General features: G+C 42.4%; 1 protein-coding gene across 1 annotated transcript; it reads left to right on the top strand.

Annotated features, from left to right (window-relative positions):
* The first annotated feature begins 5,247 nt into the window (after nucleotides 1-5,247).
* Nucleotides 5,248-10,839, top strand: LOC115544994 (golgin subfamily A member 6-like protein 2). The gene is made up of 8 exons (XM_030357686.1): nucleotides 5,248-5,344; nucleotides 5,455-5,507; nucleotides 5,637-7,692; nucleotides 7,784-8,077; nucleotides 8,656-8,700; nucleotides 8,851-8,901; nucleotides 9,325-9,372; nucleotides 10,317-10,839. Exons 3-8 carry the CDS (start codon nucleotides 7,602-7,604, stop codon nucleotides 10,535-10,537), a joined length of 750 nt encoding a protein of 249 aa, XP_030213546.1. The 5' UTR covers nucleotides 5,248-5,344; nucleotides 5,455-5,507; nucleotides 5,637-7,601; the 3' UTR covers nucleotides 10,538-10,839.
* The last annotated feature ends 5,942 nt before the right edge of the window (nucleotides 10,840-16,781 follow it).

The following is a 16,781-nucleotide window of genomic DNA, read 5'->3' as shown; positions in this document are numbered from 1 at the left end:
CTCATTGATGACCCACGTTTAGGAAAACATGTACTTTAATTCAGCATTGGGTGAAGTCGAAGCGTAGCGTCTGTGTGCTTCCACCTTTAATGAATGCATGCCATGCGTGCTCCCGCGGCCAGGGATACGCTTCTTATAAATGGGGGCTACATTAACCGGCTTCCTCCATCTTCTTCGCCACCTTTTAATAAATCGCCGTTTCTCGTTTTTATTATTTATTTATTATTCGATTTAGCTTGTCCGTTCACGTGCCGATTTTTGTGCGAAGTAGATTGGATAAAGGTGTTTACATGCATTTTACAAATCCTTTTGAGATCTTATTTGTTTAGTTACCCGATTATGACTATTATTATGTATTATTACTATTGTACTATTACTATTACTATTATGATGATGTAAACGTGCTGACTGATATCGGATCGATATCGGTATCGACCGATACGCAAGGCCCCAGCATCGGTATCGGCATCGGAACTGAAAAAGTTGGATCGGTGCATCCCTAATCCAGGCATAATACTGTTTAGTTTGATGTTATGATGGTGCTCAAGAGTCCACACACACACACACACACACACACACACTGTCCTGACAGGATTATAGGGACACAGTGTGTTGTAAGGACAGAAGCAAACCTGTTAAACATTCAAACTGAGATTTGTGTGTCGGATGGGCACTTCTCAGACCTGAATTATGAGGACCCAGTTTTTCATAATACTGGTAAGTTTGAAGTTATGATGGTGCTCAAGAGTCCACACACACACACACACTGTCCTGACAGGATTATAGGGACAGTGTGTTGTAAGGACAGAAGCAAACCTGTTAAACATTCAAACTGAGATTTGTGTGTCGGATGGGCACTTCTCAGACCTGAATTATGAGGACCCCGTTTTTCATGAATTCAATTCTGCATTTCTTCACACAATAGGTTTCACAAGTTGGTTATGTGTTATGTTAAGGATTCCCATGGTCATAGGAAACCACTACGGTTATAGGAAACCTGAAAAAGTCATAGAATATCAAATAGTTTGGGCTCATTACTCCTGCCTTCCTTCTTTCTGCTGACTAGTAACTAACATTTCTGCCATACACATTGCTGGTGTTGTGACACAATGTTTGTGAAATGAAAATGAATTGGTTCATGTTCAAATGTCAACTCTGTTTCATTCATTGACTCATTCACAGGACATCTGTGATGGGGTTGATATGATGGCAGCGGTTAGTTCAACTCCCGCAACATCCAAAGACGACACTGTAAGTGTAATTATGAGGACCCCGTTTTTCATGAATTCCCTTCTTGAATGCCTCCTTGCAGCTGCATAGCTTAGAAACTGAAAAATTGGAGGATGAGGATTTGTGTTTCTACTATGTTTAATAAGCCATAGGTTGAAAAGTATCAACCCAATTTTTTACAAGTGATGACTTATTCTGTAGGTATGAACATTTACTTTTAGGGATGCTCCGATCAAGTTATTCAATTATAAATATAGCCTACAGTGTATGTGCAGTGATGTTGCTAGGTACGCGTCCTGCGTCCCTGACGCATTAAAATCTGAAAGGACGCACTAAACTCACTATCCATGCGTCCCGGGGACGCATCTCATTTTCCCCATGAAAAACGATACATTGTGAACATTAAACAACTCGTGTTTAATCACAGTAACTGGCCAAAGAAACCTTCTTGTGAGCAGACCGGACAAGCGCTGTTTCAACCCGCTGCGCATGTACTCGGCGCAGATGTGATCCCCTGTACAAGGTATCGCGACATGCTAATTTAGCCGCTACCAAAACAACTAGCTCTTCACCGCTGATTTCATTTCAACAATTAAAGGCCCACTATGCAACTTCGGGCATTCCTTGGCTGTTTTCTTGATTTTGGCAGGCACATTTCTCTACACAGCGCCCCCTACAGCTTCGTAGTAGATATTTCACAACACTGTCGTAACAACTCGTTGACGACCCTTCCCCATGCACTTCTACGCGAGCCATGTGCGTTTGTTTTCAAAGAAGCCGGCGAATGCGTGGAGCCATGTCCGAAGTAGATGTTCATAAAGTGTAGGCAAGGTTATACATTTTTAAAATGGTGTATTTGTATTGCAATAAACATAAATCCATCCTTTTTTATAGTTGACGGGGAGAATTTATATCCTAGATTATAATTGTTATATCTTAGGTTGAACAGAACAATCAGTGTAAGAGGTTTGGCCAACATAATAATCTAAATAAACAAGAACCTGGATTCGGGGATTCAGTCTGTATCTGGGGGACGAGACGGACGAACAGCAAAACACCCATGGAAACAAAGGTGTTTATATGGTTGCAACCAAGCAAGCTAGAAACATACAGGGCTCACAACAAAACGGTCGAGAAAACAATTTTTACAGGGCTCACAACAAAATGGTTGAGCAAACACATTTGTATAGAGACTATCAACATCAAGAATACCACGAAGACAAAGTTCACCCAAGGGTACTTTCAATTTCAAAAGCAACACGGCCGAGTCGGCGTCTGTTTTGCAGTCTTCTTTTTCTTTCAGTTCACGCTATTCCTGAAAAGCTTGCCCAAAGTTTACTCGTGTCTGGCCTCTCTGTCGGTCAGTCTCCCTTTTCTCTTCTTCTGTTCCTCCGACATTGGGTTTCTCTGTCTCTTTTTAGTCGGCTGATCTATGATGAATATAACAATCCCTTAGTTGTTTGTGTTTATATCGAGCCGGTTCCCTGTTTCGGGGTCTGTGCCGTAAAGCACCAACGCCCGGAGTTCAGAACTTTCAACGCGTGACGCTTAGCGACGATAGCCAATCAGCGTGGAGCTTGACCCGACGTCACTGACAGAGAGTAGTGACCCTTGCACAGAAGGATACGGCCGACATCTTTCTTTATTCTGGGTGGAAATAGTAACATAGTTACGCCATTAAATGCGTTTATGGAAACATTTTTAGCGAGAAATGTGCATTTTACTTTCATAATGTTCGCTCGGTAAATGTGAAGGATGTTTGGTTCGATAGTTATGACGAAGAGTGAACGCTCCGTTCACTTGCATGGAGAGCGTCTCTGGTTGCTAGACTATTTCTCTGCTGATCAACACTACGAATGCTGGAAACACACCAGACACACCATGTGAAGTTATTTAACCCGATTATCGTTATTTATGAGTCTTTAGCCCAAGTGAAGGAGTTCAAGTACCTCGGGGTCTTGTTCGCGAGTGAGGGTACTATGGAGCGTGAGATTGGCCGGAGAATCGGAGCAGCGGGGGCGGTATTGCGTTCGCTTTACCGCACCGTCGTTACGAGACTCTGTCCATGCAAGTGAACGGAGCGTTCACTCTTCCTCCATTGGGAGGTGTTTCAGGCACGTCCAGTGGGGAGGAGACCTCGGGGAAGACCCTGGACTAGGTGGAGACCTCGGGGAAGACCCTGGACTAGGTGGATAGATTATATCTCAACACTGGCCTAGGAATGCCTCGGGATCCCCCCGTCAGAGCTGGTCAATGTGGCCCGGGAAAGGGAAGTCTGGAGCCCCCTGCTTGAGCTGCTTCCCCCGCGACCCGACCCCGGATAAACAGATGACGATGAGATGAGATCGTTATTTATATCCGAGATTATTTAATCTAACCCGATCTAAACTCTATCATGCACCCAAACACGGCGGCGTTTGGGTTTCCTACCTCGGACTCTAGCGCAGCCACATGCGCGTTGGGCGCGTTGAACCATTTTTGTGACACACAATGATCAAGCGTCAGGTTAGGCGCGTTAGCGTTATCCAACGCGAGTAACGCGGTTGGTGTGGCCGTACCATTAGTCGATTGATCCATGATGAATGCAACAATTGCCTCGCAACTGGCTGTTTATATCTAGCCGGTGCCATGTTTGGGTGTGTGTCTGTGCCGTAAAGCATTTTCGAAACTACAATCTGACTACATTTTCGAGGATACTTCCGTTGCGTCACATCCGGATTGTGTCGGTCCGAACAGAGCAAGTTGCATATGCGCTTTTTCACTGGAGAGGCGACATGGGTAAATGACACACCCACCAATCGACCCAGAAATGGATGCAGAACCATCAGCATAACTTTCAACCTGCATACTTAATGTAATTTTGGCTAAAAAAGTTGCATAGTGGGCCTTTAAAAATACGAACTTCATAGTAAATAAACCCACGTTTCCACTGCTCGATGCTGTGCTCATTCGTGTCGAATGAGCAAATCAAACAGGATTTTTTTGCAATCCTTCTGATTGAATATATGTACATTTATGACAAAATCGTGAGGACTAGGCTTGTGACACACACACACACACACACACAAATGTGGCGCTCGCGCGGTAATAGCTCATTGGCGCCACCTAGTGATCATTATGTGCAAATGCACAGCCTCTCATTAAAATGACTTAGGGGTCATTTGACCCCTCTTGCGGCGCTAGGAGTAAGTAAAAATGGCCCGGCGTTTCTAGTGTTAAACATGAACGGTTGAGTACTCGAGCTCTAACCATATCATACCACCATCAAGGAGTTTAACACTATTAATTTAATTTAAGAAATAGAATAATAATAAAAAAGAAACACATTTTTTAAACTGGGGAGTCGGGACCCATTGAATTTCTCAGGGACCCACCCAACTCGCCACCTGTGGGTCCCGGGGACTCACTACATTGAAAACCTATCAACATCACTGTATGTGTATAGCATTGTTATTAGGGCAGGGTCCACCATACACCAGTGTGCATGTGTTTGCGTGCTTACAGTGGAGGGGGGAGGGGCTGACTGGGAGTGAAAGATGCTTTGCTGAAGCATTGGCGTAAAACACTGTATTCGCATCACGCAAGGGGAGACAGCGACATCTGTGCTGTTTTTTCCTCTTGTGTGAATGCTGTGTCTCTTGGTCGTTAATGCATTATCGTGTTAACTTTAATAGCCCTAGTTTTAACATGCACGTCATATGTCATCGATTGGCGGAATGGCTTGATCAATCGGCTTGTGTGATCAGCGGATCTAAAAGCATTTATCACAAATTTAGGCTCCATATCGCCCGATCGGATTGCTTGCAATCGGAGCATCCCTATCTACTTTCATATCATGAAAAAAAAATTAATGCATACAATTTTGAAGATTTAACGTCAAGTTTAACACGTGGGGTATGAGCAAATCCATATCATACTTGATCCAGTGCAGCCTGTGGGTAAATGTTTACATTGCATATTTACAAATTTTCTCAATTTTATTTTTACTGATATACATTATTGCTTCCTCAGTGCCACCATATACTTACCAGCGCATTTGTCAACGCTTTGGACCATTGTGAAGCTTGCAATGGACCTGTCTCCGCTCTAAGATGGCTTGGTTACACATGCAAATGTTCGTATTTACATCACACCAACACAGTTGTTGTTGTTGTCTTTGGTGCAGTTATGTTAAACTAAAATAAAAGCCAGACTTGCTAACTTTTCATTTAAATGTGCTTTTAGTGTGTTCAAGGTCGTGGCACAAATCCTGCTTTATCAAGATGAATCCGTTGCAGGTATGTTCATTGTCTTCTATTCCATTTTAAATTTGACTTTAAAATGTTTCGTGTTGGATTGTGATTTATACAGTAATACATTTTGGGGGTTTATTTTAAACAAAGCTTCTTCTTTTTTTTGCTGCATAGGATGTTGATGAGCATGTTTCCGACTCTGCAAGTAGTCACGGCACTTCCTCCGGTGATCTCTTTCACATTGACACTGAATCAAGTTGTGATGGAAATAGTGATAGTGAGGATCCACAGTGGGTAAACCTACCACATCGCAAGGGTGGACCAGTTAAATCACTTTATTCTCAGGAAAGGACAGAGAGTGCCACAACCTATGTCCTGCATGGAACAGGAAGACAAGGATTCTTCCAAATCTGTAAAATTCGACATTGATGGTGACCACATACCTGATAGTGAACCCTGTTGTGATGATGATCCTACAACAAGCAATACCCAGACTCTTCTATCAAGTACAAAAGAGGCTTCTTCTAATGAGGCTGCAGTCGTGCCAGAAGTCTCTCCTTGCACTCAAAGAAATTACTGCTATGTTTGCAAAACACCTCAATCTAAAATATCCTGTCATCTTAAAAAACATGAAAAAGGAGAGCTTGATATTGCTGAAGCATTCTCGTTTCCTAAGAAATCAAAAGAGAGAAAAAGACTACTTGAGAAGTTGCGGAACAGAGGTAATTACGAACACAACCAGGAAGTTTTGAGGAATCATGAAGGACAACTGAAATTAAGAAGAAGACCATCACGATCAAAAATCTCTGTGACAACCCAAACGCATGTGCACTGTGCATATTGTAAGGGCATGTTCATTCGTAAGGAGCTGTGGCGCCACTTGCGTAGATGCCCATCAAAGACGGTCTCCGAGAGTGAGGCTGTTGGGAAGAATAGAGTCTTAGTTGTGGCTGATATCTCGGAGACAACATTCTGCCAAGCAATTTGCGCTGGACTGTGGAAAATCCTTAGAAATATGAGGCAAGATGAGATTGCATCTGTTGTACGAAATGACTTCCTCATTCTGCAACTGGGCCAGTCTCTCTTCAACAAGCATGGGAGTGATTCAACAAAGTTTGAGTATATCAGAGCCAAGGTCCGAGAAATGGGCAGACTGTTGTTGACCTTAAGAAAGAAATATTCTATATTTAGCTTTGAAGAAGCTGTAAAGCCAAATCATTTTTACAAGATCATTGGAGCTGTCAGAGCAGTTGCAGGATATGATGAAGAGAAACACTCCTATTGCACACCAAGCCTTGCCCTGAAATTGGGACACTCGCTCAAGAAGATCGGTGACATTATTCTCTGCAGGGCCATCGCAGCAGAGGATGAAGATTTGATTAAAGCAGCAGAACGATTCACACAACTCTGCACAAAACAGTGGGCAACACAGGTCTCCCACACTGCACTGGCTACTTTGAGCAAGGCAAAATTTAACAAACCATCCACCATACCATTCACAGAGGATGTGCAGCTCTTGCACAAGTACCTGGAGGACAAATCAGCAGACGCCATTGAAAACCTAAAAGACCATGATTCTCCACAGGCGTATGCTGAACTTGCTAGGGTGACACTCACTCAGATAATCGTCTTTAATAGACGCCGTGCAGGAGAAGTCTCAAAAATGACACTTGAGTCCTTCAAAAAAAGAGACCAGACTGAGCTCCATAGTGACATAGCTGCTAGCTTGTCACCGTTTGAACAAAAGCTAGCCCAGCACTTCAGCAGGGTTGAAATTATGGGCAAAAGAGGGAGGAAAGTTGCTGTTCTATTAAACCCGGAAGTTGTCAGTGCAACAACACTTCTATCACACAAAAGAGACGCATGTAACGTCCATAAGGATAACCCCTTCCTCTTTGGACGTCCACAGTGCCCACCCACGAGCTACTACAGGGGACAGGACTGCATACGAATTTTTGCACACGCGTGTGGTGCAAAGAATCCTGATAATCTGAGGTCTACGCAACTTCGCAAGCACATTGCAACATTGTCCCAAATTCTCAATCTCAAAAATAATGAGCTGGACCAACTCCCAATTTCTTGGGCCACGACATTCTGGTCCACAGAGACTTTTATCGTCTTCCGGAGGCAACTATAGAAATGGCAAAAATCACAAAGCTTCTACTTGCAATGGAAAAAGGAACTCTTGCAAAATTCCAGGGAATGTCTCTTGACGAGATTGAGGTTGAAGGTAAGTGGTGGTATCAACACTCTTAATGTGAGGTGTACAAACTTGAAACAACAATGATTTTTATTTTTGCATCAATCGTGCTTTTCTTTAGCTGAATTGGACCCAGAGCTGGAAGATCGAGATGATGAAGGCGATGGAGACGACGAAGGCGACGACGACGGAGGCTGCGAAGGTGACGACGGAGGCTGCGAAGGTGACGACGGAGGCTGCGAAGGTGACGACGGAGGCTGCGAAGGTGACGACGGAGGCTGCGAAGGTGACGACGGAGGCTGCGGAGGTGACGACGGAGGCTGCGGAGGTGACGACGGAGGCGGCGGAGGCTGCGAAGTTGACGACGGAGGTGACGACGGAGGTGATGACAGAGGCGGCGGAGGCGACGACGGAGGTATGTCTTGAATATCTTCCAGTGTACATTTGTGGTATTTTGTGGATTAAGAACCATGTTTAAGTTCCCTTTGCTTTAACACTGAAGTTATCATGGGTTTATGTTTGTTCAACTTCTCCCCAACTTAAAATGGCCTGGTAAACCATAAGGTATGCAAGGGACAGCTCTTTTCCGAAACAGAAATTCACAACAAACACTATTGCTTTCAAAAAACTATTTCAAATCATTTAATAATAATATTCATTTTAAAGTTGACTTTAACTTTAGTGTTTTAACCTCTGGGACCCTTATGCATGCGTGCTTTTCACATTTCATTTTATGATAATTTTGTCTGACTTCATGCATATGGCACAATAAATTGACCTAACAATGAGCTAAATGTGGCCATCAGGGTCAAGTCCATGGAGCCGCATTTAAAGGTAGTCGTGTACTATAATTATGTACACATACAGGAAACAAGAACATACTCATAAAACTTAGACCAGACACATCTAATCACTATTGCGACTACCAAAGTAGTGCATTGATCACTTAACGTCAATTGATGCTGAAGGCCATTTTTGTATTCATTTCACCAGAAAATCAAGAAATGAAGATGCCTGAAGAGCCCACCAGCTCCTCAGGTAATGTGCGGGAAAGTCATAATTTGCTATATTGTAGGCAGTACTACTGTGCTGCATGTGTTCTGACGGGGAGAAAGCAGACAAAATGCAAAGCTGTTATAACTTCTGAACTTCTTAAATCTGAACCTTCTTTTTATATATTTATTTTAGGGAAAAGAAAAAGTATGGAATTGACCCAGGGTGAGGCCAAGAGTTACAAAGGTAAGGTTTTTGTTTTTGTCTTAAATGGTAGTAATGGTCTGGGTGTTCCAGAAATCAGGTTTAGTGAACACACTGAATTTGTAAGTAAATGTACAGTTCTTAGAGATATACATTTTGATATTGTGTCATTATAAAGTTCATATTTACAACAATTGTTACGGCACACTGACTAGCAAGGACATTTTAAAATGGCACTTCACATTAAAACGGTTGCATAGGGCAAGTAAATCCAAACTTCAGGCAAGTAGATTTCTGACCAATTTGCCCGACCGTGAAAAAAATCCTTAACATTGAATTCTGAAGTTCAAGCTGTTCAAGAAGTTCAGCAAATTGTATTTTTTTTTGTGTGAAAAGTAAACTTCTCCATAGGTGCTTTGGATATTGTACTAGCTATTCTAACAAAATAATTTCTTGCTTCTCCAGGGGGAAAGAAACTGTGTGCGACCCAGAGTGTGGCATCCAGCTCCAAAGGTAAAACTAAATCCATTCATTCCTTTATTTTTTATATGCTTAATCAGCACACATTAATAAATAATTAAATATTGACAGAATACTAAGTACAGTTCAATTTAGTACATGGTGTCATCATCTTATGTACACATCACTGTTGTTAGAAGCAAGTATATCTTTGGCCTAAAAGGTATGCAGAAATCTGGCAGCCAGACAAATGTGACATTTATAGTTTTTAGGCCTGTCAATGACCAAAGATTTTCCTGGTTGACCAGTTAAGGTCATTAGTCGACTTATCGTCATACTTTTCTGATATTAATTTAATTATATATTTTTTGCTAATATCATATTGTTTTAACTAGCCTGCTGTTATAAATGATCATGTAGCCTGATGTTTCCAACTAGTTTAATGGTGTAAAAGTCAAGTATGGCCTAACTTCTTACCTTTATAACTATATATCATTTTAATCACTTTAGATTTGTCTTTACCAGAGTCGGAAAAAGACGCTATCGTCATGCTAATGCTAGGCTAACATTACTTGCGTGTTTCAGATGTTGACATGTTTACCTGCAGAGTTGCATGATGTCACCTTCTATGGGTCCTTTATCCTCTGAAATAATCCACACTATATTTCCAGCCCTTCATAATAATTAACTGTCTAATAACCACAGGGACCAGGTGTGTTTCACACTGAGGTTTACAAGTGACGAGTAGTGGCACTTCCTGTGTCCGTCATTTCAAATTAAAAGCTTTGTTTTGTTTTTTTAATCCTACGACCAACGGACCAATGAAAACATCGATTAAAGTTCAACTATTAGGGGGCAGCCCTAGCAGTTTGCCTAGAATTTTCAACGAATGCTACTATATGTGACTTTTGTATATAACATAATTTACCTATAGCTCAAAACTAAACTTATAACAGTTCTTGTCTTCACTATCTTAACTTTTTTTTTTTCATTGACAGAATTCAAATCAAGAAGATGTGTGAAAAGGCCATGGAGCAAGACTAAAGTTGGTGCTGTCATGAAACATTTTAAGACACACATTTCAAAGGGACACTTGGCAACTAAGTTAGAGTGTGAGCGGTGTAAGGTTTCTGAGCACCCTGTTTTGAGCGACAGAACTCCTCAAAATATAAGAGACTTTGTTAAGAACAGGGGCCTTATGTTTAAAAGAAAGGTCTAACTTGTTTTATTTTTTTACATATGTTTCAAAGGTTCCTCAGAGCATTATTACGTGTTTGTGTTAGTTCATGTTAGTTCATAGTTCATAGTTCATAGTTCAGGGCTATTCAACCTCCTTAACAAGTGGGCCGAAAAGGAAAACCACTGGGGGTTCATGGGCCAAACAGAGTAGAACGATGTCAATGAATCGCTGCTAATAAATCGTACTTAAAGTAGTGTTAACTTAATATATATAGTACTACTACATGGAATAAACTTGTCAGACGCATTCCTTCCTTCACTTTTAATCGTATCATTAGAAAATATTTTGTTCTCACATATTTTGGACACGTATTTAGAATTCAACAATGTTGTTTGAATCATCACAAAACAGAACTACTGTACATATGAGACATTTTGAGCCAGTGAGTCAGTGAGAAAGATTGCACTGCCTTTTTTGCCTAGTTTGAATCATCCTGAGACACTCATGCAGCTTCTCATAGGTCATGGAGCAGCGTGCCCTTGTTCTGATGGCATTCATATGAGAAAAGCTAGACTCAACGTATCGGTTGAGCCAAACATTGTCAGAATAAGTGATGCCAGTTCCTGATTGTGGGGTACTGCTACTGGCTAGCATCACCGGCTACACACGGAAACCTGATTTGCATGCAACTATGTTTCTCCTTTATTTTTTGCATGCAACCTCTTGCGGGCCAGAAAAAATTAAGAGGGGCCGTATTTGGCCCACGGGCCGCTAGTTGAATAGGCCTGTCATAGTTCATAGTTCATGTTCATGTTCAAATAATTCAGATTTGTTTATGTGGAGTTCAATATAACGCAAGTTCAATGTTAAGGATTTTTTACACTCTTGTTAAAGAAAATAAATAAAAATGGTGTTATTTATTAACTGATTCAAAGATTATTACTGTAATTCCAGGACATGAAGGTACATAAAAGGAACAACCTTCTCAAGGTTCCATAAAAGCAGCAGACAATTACAAAATTACTATTTAAAAGTTAAACAGCATTCAGTGCTAAGAAATAATATGATATATAAAATAATACTACATTTTATTTAAAGCGCCTTTCAAGGTACCCATTCACTAGATGACAGTGACCTGTCATTTTAATGGCAAATCTTTTAGCTGCTGGTGGATAGATGAGATTTCAAGAGAAAATAAACATGTTTATTGTGTATAGATAGCATAGAGTATTACACATTAGTCAAAGTTCAGTAGTGTTAATCTTTCAAAATACCAGGTAATTGACCATTCTCAAAACTCTTGATGGATTGACATACAACACTAGTGTATGGGTGTAATGAACAGTTGGACCAGTGCGGTCCTTATAATTAAGGTTTTTGCCCTGATTGTGTGTGTGTCTGTGTGTCTGTGTGTATGGGTAATGACCAAATAAACCAGTGCGGTCCTTATAGTTAAGGGTTTTGGCCTGATTGTGTGTGTGTGTATGGGTAATGACCAGATAAACCAGTGCGGTCCTTATAATTAAGGGTTTTGCCCTGATTGTGTGTGTCTGTGTGTGTGTGTATGGGTAATGACCAGATAAACCAGTGCGGTCCTTATAGTTAAGGGTTTTGCCCTGATTGTGTGTGTGTATTGGTAATGACCAGATAAACCAGTGCGGTCCTTATAATTAAGGGTTTTGCCCTGATTGTGTGTGTGTGTGTGTGTGTGTGTGTGTGTGTGTGTATGGGTAATGACCAGATAAACCAGTGCGGTCCTTATAGTTAAGGGTTTTGCCCTGATTGTGTGTGTGTATGGGTAATGACCAGATAAACCAGTGCGGTCCTTATAATTAAGGTTTTTGCCCTGATTGTGTGTGTGTCTGTGTGTGTGTGTATGGGTAATGACCAGATAAACCAGTGCGGTCCTTATAGTTAAGGGTTTTGCCCTGATTGTGTGTGTGTCTGTGTGTATGGGTATTGCCCAGATAAACCAGTGCGGTCCTTATAGTTAAGGGTTTTGCCCTGATTGTGTGTGTGTGTATGGGTAATGACCAGATAAACCAGTGCGGTCCTTATAGTTAAGGGTTTTGCCCTGATTGTGTGTGTGTATGGGTAATGACCAGATAAACCAGTGCGGTCCTTATAATTAAGGGTTTTGCCCTGATTGTGTGTGTGTATGGGTAATGACCAGATAAACCAGGGGGGTCCTCAGAAATCACTGTTGTGTCAGGAAACGCCTCCTCCCGCCCCCGTCCTCATAGTCCTTAAAAAGTCAGGTTTTCATAACTTCAGATTCTTTAACAGTAATTCAATTTTAAATAGCCAGAAAATGTTCTGATTTTTTTTGGACCATATTCATGTTTCTTGCATGTCTCTGGGACAAAGGGAAAGGTGGGACCCCGTAAACCATGTCTGGGCCTGTATGGGAAAAGTGTCCTTTTAAACCACAGCAACCAGTATGTGTGGTGTGTGTGTGTGTGTGTGTGTGTGTGTGTGTGTGCGCGCGCTTCGGCGGGTGGGGTAACGCAGGCACCTGACCGAGCGGTTGTTGTTCTGTATATTAAATAAATATCAGTTGTATCCTGTTGGCGCTGCCTTTGTTGTTTGTCGGATTCCTCCAGCCGCAACAATCTGACCTTGCGTTCTAGGTTTATTACAATATCATTAATCTCCTGAGTGTGTAGGGTGGTATTCTATTTTTTTCAACGGGGCTGTATCCAGTCACTTGACCGTCATGGTTGCTATGGTGGTTGCTATCGACCGCCCCCTCTAATCCTTACATGGCTCTAAAAACCATGCGGCAAAGGAGCTGCCATCAATTGTGTTGTTTTTGTCGTAAACTAGGGTCTGATGGTTAAAAAATAGACAGATATTCCGAGGTATCCTTAATAGGCAGCTTGGATGTTTTTATTTTCTGCAGTTTAGACTTCTTCTATAACCTATTTTTGAAAGCAAAACACCAAGCTCATGTAACCGGGTGATAATTATATAGGATGTAGTTTCCACTTGGTGTATCTCGACCAAGGATGTTCGATTAACCTGTGGTTTGCAACGGGTGGTGTGGCCGTCTGGTCACAGGGTGGCAGTATTGAGTCCCCTACTATATAATGCTGCGCCCGGTGCATCCTGATCCTTTTCTTCCGGTTTTGCCGTTGGACAGCGATGGTCTTTGGCGTGAGGACGAGGTGTGTCTCCGTTGTGTGCTGTTGGAGTGGCCTATGGACATATATGCTGGCGGTTGTTGCTGTGTGGAACAATAAATATAGCGATGACGGTGAGTGTTTGTCGGGATGGCCGTGTTCGCGTTGGATGTCTGTGGAATTTCGGCGCCGGTCGCCCACGTGGGCGTTCGCTTGCGTTGGGATGTATGGCACCACGCGTGTGCCGAGGTGTGGGTGTTATCAGTCAATGTGTATATTGTTGTGTGAAGTTGGTTATTTGATGTTTACATTATTGAATGACATTAATGTTTATAGTGGTGAAATGTGTATGTAACATGTTATTTTGCATTTCCTGTTTGCAGGCATGCCACTGCCGTATTTTCTAATGTAGTGTTTTCTTGTATTTTCTTGTATTTACTTTATTCATTTATTTTATGATTTGAGCAGATTTAAATTGAAGTGCAACTGTTGCGCACAGTAAGCTATAGTCTGTTAAAAAAGAACATATAACACTCTGCCACAAAAATCATTGTGTCCCAAAATAAATTAATGCTACAAGAAACCCCGGAAGTCATTGTGTCCTGTGTGGCATCTAATTCCACGGGCTACACTAAAAAAACAGTTTTTGAGATAGGATGGTCCTACCGCCCTGAAATTTGAATACCTTATTCCGACCCCCGCACCGACACTTGGCCCGGTCGGACCCCGAGGGCAGGAAGAGGGGGCCTGCCCTCGGGGTCTGACCGGGCCAAGTTTCGGGCAGGAAGGGCCCCCGGCATTCGAATCCCAGTAAGGCCCTAGAATAAGGTATTCAAATTTCAGGGCGGTAGGACCTTCCTATCTCAAAAACTGTTTTTCAGCCACATTCTGAACCATTAGGTCTTGCAGCCAACACTACTGAGGGGCTGTGTCGAAATGACAGTCCATTTGGGAAAACTTTTTTTCTCTAGGGTTAGGGCCCCGGGAAATGTTTGTAAACATTTTAGCATCCCTAGCTATCTCGAAAAGGCCGGAAAAGGGGCGTGACCTCCAACAGTACAGTAAATGTACATGCAGACCATGAGCAAACAGTGCCTGGTGCGGTCCGAGGCATTGGGGGAGACAGAGGTTAGTTTCTAGTCCCCATTTTTTGTGGGATGGAGGTGTACATTTGTGGCTTAAGGTGTGTAGACACAGCTGGCCTGTGGCCACTTTTTTGAGTCTGGGGTCAAAAGGAGCCGGCACCACGCCGCTTATGAGATAACAAAAAGTTAACTTGTATTTCTTTCATAACTTTTTGTCATTATTGAAGAGAGGCCTGATTCTCAGATATGCATGTTGGATGTCACTGTGAGACTCCTCGACCACGCCCAACTCTAACATGGTTGCCAATTCGCGCCGCACCACATCTTGTTTGTGGACGGGCAGCCTGTAGGGGCGTGTCCACACCGTTAACCCGGGCTGCGTCTCGATGTCGTGAGTAGTTAACGGGGTGCGACCGGGCAGGGGCGAAAAGACGTCACAAACCGGGGTTGCAGGCCGGCAACGTCCCGCGCCTGACTCCCTGAGAGGTTCTCGCCCCGACCTACCGGAGGGATGGGACCTGGGCCCGGGACTTCCGGCCCGAGCTCTTCTCTTTCCGTCAGCGTCGACGCAAACGCGACAGAGACCACATGTTGTTTTCGCCCCCGTCCGAACACGCTACCTCGTAATCCACATCCCCGACTCGCCGCATGACCACAAAGAGCCCTTGCCACTTGGTTGGCAACAGTACAAGGACCTTGTCCCCCGGGGTGAGATCGCGTAATCTCCGGCTCCCCTAGAGAGTCAAGCTTTGCATTTCGTTTTTGCTGTCACTGGACCCCTCCTCCCTGTTTTCTTAATGAGGTCCAGGACACCCCTGGGCCCATAAAGTAACTCAAATGGGGAAAACTAGGGATGCCGAAATACTTTTATCTACGAAACAACACGGCCAAAACAGAAATTTGTGATGAGGCAAACAAAAAGCGCGGCCAGCACACGCTTGTTGAGCGCCAATATGTCTGCGGTGTGGACGTTTTTCAATGTTTCTAAGAAAGACCCACGTATAGCGATTTGCAAAAATTGTAATGCCTTGATTTTAATGAAGCTAGTACACAGTCATAGCCATAAATGCAATGGTACTAGGGTTGTGTTACCGATTACAAACCGTATAAACTTTGAAACTAGGTCAACCGCCATCTTCTATGTCAACTCTCCTCTCACACTCGGTGACAGCGTCTGGCAGCGCGCCAATTCTCTGTGACAGCGTCTTATAACGTTATATATGTATAATAGTATAATATAATTGTATATATCATGGCCAAAAGCTCTGTGCGCCTCCGGATGGCCGTAGCGCGGGGAGCTCTCGTAGGGATTGGACTTTGCGGGGTTTGTTTACCGGCGTTGCTATGGTTACCGGTCTTGCGTGTTCCAATGCTTTATTAGGTAGCCTATCTATTATGTTTGTATGTATTCTTTTTTTTATGAAAAAACTAGAGCTGTCAATTAAACGCGTTATTAACGGCGTCAACGCAAACCAATTTTAACGGCGTTAAAAAAATTATCGCGCGATTAACGCAATTATTTTATAAAAAAAAAAAATAATAATAATTCTTTGGCTCAAAACAAAGAAGCAGTAGCCTGACTGCTATGTTAAAATGACATTTGTTCAAAGCAGTCGTTTAATTGCACTATAGGCCCTTTTTTTGTATCGTCCTGTTTTGATCAGTATATGCCAATGTTGTTATCAATAAAAAATCATTTGCACAAGGCAAGCCGATGCACTTCACCATGTTGATAAGAGAATTAAAATGAGAAGAATTATGGGACAAAAAAATCAAGGGATATTTAGCATAGAAAAATAATTTGCGATTAATCGTGAGTTAACTATGACATTAATGCGATTAATCACGATTAAATATTTTAATCGCTTGACAGCTCTAGAAAAAACACATAAAAAATAAAACAGTGCAAAGACAAACTGCCGAACTTTTAACCTTTTTAACCTAAAACCGTATACCGCGGCAACCCTAAATGGTACTAATAATTGTCATAATAATTTCTTTTGGTGTTTCGGTTTTCGGCCTTGGTTTCCTCATTTTCGGTTTTCGGTTTCGGCCAAGAATTTTAATTTCGGTGCA

This window comes from Gadus morhua, chromosome 6, assembly GCF_902167405.1.
Source record: "Gadus morhua chromosome 6, gadMor3.0, whole genome shotgun sequence".
Lineage (NCBI taxonomy): Eukaryota > Metazoa > Chordata > Actinopteri > Gadiformes > Gadidae > Gadus > Gadus morhua.
This window is presented reverse-complemented; position numbering and strand designations above follow the sequence as displayed.

Excerpts from the sequence above, each read along its gene's own strand:
- LOC115544994 (XM_030357686.1), top strand. The coding sequence starts at position 7,602 with ATGGCAAAAATCACAAAGCTTCTACTTGCAATGGAAAAAGGAACTCTT. Across the intron at positions 8,701-8,850 it reads AGAGCCCACCAGCTCCTCAG|GGAAAAGAAAAAGTATGGAA; the intron begins GTAATGTGCGGG and ends TATTTATTTTAG. Across the intron at positions 9,373-10,316 it reads TGTGGCATCCAGCTCCAAAG|AATTCAAATCAAGAAGATGT; the intron begins GTAAAACTAAAT and ends TTTCATTGACAG.